This window comes from Oncorhynchus masou, chromosome 27, assembly GCF_036934945.1.
Source record: "Oncorhynchus masou masou isolate Uvic2021 chromosome 27, UVic_Omas_1.1, whole genome shotgun sequence".
In the NCBI taxonomy this organism is placed as follows: Eukaryota; Metazoa; Chordata; class Actinopteri; order Salmoniformes; family Salmonidae; genus Oncorhynchus; species Oncorhynchus masou.
In genome coordinates this window covers 66,245,064-66,248,278 of record NC_088238.1, presented here as the reverse complement: position 1 = coordinate 66,248,278, position 3,215 = coordinate 66,245,064, and the positions used below count along the sequence as shown (strand labels likewise).

Genomic DNA, 3,215 nt, shown 5'->3' with positions numbered 1-3,215 from the left:
GGATTGGTTGAACCCTTAACAGTGAAAATAGGGTGGATGTTTAGTGTGTGTATGCATCGTATGTGGATGTGTGGTGTGTGCATGTTCTGTCTGTGTGCATGGTCAGTGTTTGTTGTGTGTGGTGTGTGTGGTGTGTGTGTGTGAGTGTCGGCATCGAGTAATTGTCTCTGGCTCCCTCCCAGTTAGGGGGAGTGATGAGCTCTACAGCAGAGTCTCTCAACTCAATCGCTGGTTGAAAACTGTTTTCTGCCCCTCCCAAAACATAGAATTTGTAGATATTTGGCCCTCTTTCTGGAACTCACCTACAAACAGGACCAAGCCTGACTTGTTGAGGAGTGACGGACTCCATCCTAGCTGGAGGGGTGCTCTCATCTTATCTACCAACATAGACAGGGCTCTGACTCCTCTAGCTCCACAATGAAATAGGGTGCAGGCCAGGCAGCAGGCTGTTAGCCAGCCTGCCAGCATAGTGGAGTCTGCCACTAGCACAGTCAGTTTAGTCAGCTCAGCTATCCCCATTGAGACCGTGTCTGTGCCTCGACCTAGCTTGGGCAAAACTAAACATGTTCGCCTTAGCAATCTCACTGGATTTTTTCATTTTCTTCTTTCTTTCTTTCTTTCTTTCTTTCTTTCTTTCTGTCTTTCTGTCTTTCTTTCTGTCTTTCTCACTCTCTCAGAGGACCTGAGTGTGTGGTGTGCGGGTGTGTAGTGTGTGGGTGTGTAGTGTGTGGGTGTTGTGTGTGTGGTGTGTGGGTGTGTGGGTGTGTGGTGTGTGGGTGTGTGGTGTGTGGGTGTGTAGTGTGTGGGTGTGTGGTGTGTAGTGTGTGGGTGTGTAGTGTGTGGGTGTGTGGTGTGTGGGTGTGTGGTGTGTGGGTGTGTAGCGTGTGGGTGTGTGGTGTGTGGGTGTGTGGTGTGTGGTGTGTGGTGTGTGGGTGTGTGGGTGTGTGGTGTGTGGGTGTGTGGTGTGTGGGTGTGTGGTGTGTGGGTGTGTAGTGTGTGGGTGTGTGGTGTGTGGGTTTGTAGTGTGTGGGTGTGTGGTGTGTGGGTGTGTAGTGTGTGGGTGTGTGGGTGTGTAGTGTGTGGGTGTGTAGTGTGTGGTAGTGTGTGTGGGTGTGTGGTGTGTGGGTGTGGGTGTGTAGTGTGTGGGTGTGTGGTGTGTGGGTGTGTAGTGTGTGGGTGTGTGGTGTGTGGGTGTGTACCTGAGGCTTTGCTCTGTTGTAGAGTGGTGATGACAGTCTGAACAGCCGAACTCAGGTTGGCAACAGTCTTTTCTATTGACGAGAACCTGCTGTCAGTATTCCTATCTACACACACACACACACACACACACACACACACACACACACACACACACACACACACACACACACACACACACACACACACACACACACACACACACACACACACACAGGAGAGTATGGGTTAGACACAATAGTGTGAGTGTGCGAGTGTACATGCGTGTGTACTCACTGCTGACGGAGACAAAGATGATCAGAGCCAATAGGAAGAAAGCAGACAGAACAGGCCCCGCCCACATCCATCTCCCTCTGCCTGATTGGTGTGCTTGGCCTAACCCCGACTCCGGCTCTACACACAGACACAAACACACAGAGACACACACACACAAACACACAATCACACACACACACACGAACACACACACACTTCATATAGTAAGTTATACGTAGAGCCAGCACACTTCACACACTGTATGTAGCCTGTTGTTACACTATGCTCTAATCCAGAGGTTCTCATACCTCTCCTCACATTGGGGCTAACCAAGTGTATTTCAAACCTCTCCTCCCCTGAGGACTCTAACCAAGCGGTTCTCAAACTCTTACCCAGTGGATCTCAAACCTCTTCTTACCTTGGGACTCTAGCCCAGTGGATCTCAAACCTCTTCTTATCTTGGGACTCTAGCCTAGTGGATCTCAAACCTTTCTTCGGGTACCTCCAGCTTTTCCATGTATTGGATTTATTTATTAGAGCAAACACACCCGATTCAACTTGTCAAATAATCATCAAGCCCTTGACTAGGTCAATCAGGTGAACTAGTTCAGGGCTAAATCAAAGTTGTGAAATGTCTGGTCTCCCAAGGACAGTTTTGAGAAGCACTGATCTAAAGCACTGAAACATCACACACACAACCACACACTCACACTCACACTACACACACAAACACACACACCCACACCATGCACACTACACACACAACCACACACACACACACCACACACAACCACACATACAAAACACACAACCACACACACACACTATACACATGACCACACACACACAACCCCACAAACACCATACACACAACATACAACCACACACACACACAACCACACACACACACAACCGCACACACCATACACAAAATACACAACCACACACACACACCATACACACAACACACACAACCACACACACACACACACACACACACACCTTTGGTCCAGAAGGCTCGGTTGTCGCTGGTGTCTGTATTTTGGAAGTCATCATGATATTCTGTAGTCATGACAACAGACCCCTGGACGGACCCAGGCTCCTTCATCATCTGTAGATATTCTAGTTCTATTCTATAGATATTACAGTTCTATTCTATAGATATTATAGTTCTATTCTATAGTGAGTGGATGGAAATCCAGAGTGCGTTCGCAACTAAGTCTCTTAGTGGTGTGTGTGTTTGGGACCCAAACTATCGGTCACTGCACCCCAACCTGCACTTTGAGCCACCTACTGAGTCTGTGTGAGTGTTGTGCTGTGTGTGTGTTTACCCTAACAGTAAAACTAACATTGGGACACGTGTGAGAAAGACCAGCTTTGTCTCTCTCTCTCTGAGGTCAGTCAGGTCTCACGTTATTGAAGAGCCCTTAATCAATCAAATCAAATCAAATTGTCTTTGTCACATACGTCGAATACAACAGGTGTAGACCTTACAGTGAAATGCTGACTGACAAGCCCTTAATCAACAATGCAGTTTTAAGAAAAATACATGTTAAGTAAAAAGTAGATAGGGAAAAAATAAGAAATAAAAGTAACAAATGTGAGGTTTGTAGTTTTTGAACTCAGCCCTATTGAATACACAGTGGGATGTGGGTTATGGGTCATGTTGCACTTCCTAAGGCTTCCACTACATGTCAACCGTCTTTAGAACATTTTTTCAGGCTTCGACTGTGAAGTGGGACCGGATGAGAACTCTTTGAGTC

General features: G+C 47.2%; 1 protein-coding gene across 4 annotated transcripts in view; it reads right to left on the bottom strand.

Annotated features, from left to right (window-relative positions):
* The window catches only part of LOC135516542 (asialoglycoprotein receptor 1-like), a 22,015-nt gene extending 19,279 nt beyond the window's left edge, over positions 1–2,736 (bottom strand). For 2 of the 4 annotated variants that reach the window (XM_064940897.1, XM_064940899.1), the window contains exons 1-3: positions 2,455–2,736; positions 1,474–1,590; positions 1,200–1,271 (exon numbers count right to left, since the gene is read on the bottom strand). In XM_064940897.1, coding sequence (XP_064796969.1) covers positions 1,200–1,271; positions 1,474–1,590; positions 2,455–2,563 — 298 coding nt within the window. In that variant the 5' untranslated portion in view covers positions 2,564–2,736. Of the gene's footprint in view, positions 1–1,199; positions 1,305–1,473; positions 1,591–2,454 lie in introns of all 4 variants that reach the window. The other 2 variants (XM_064940898.1, XM_064940895.1) reach the window with 2 other exon arrangements.
* Positions 2,737–3,215: the final 479 nt, after the last annotated feature.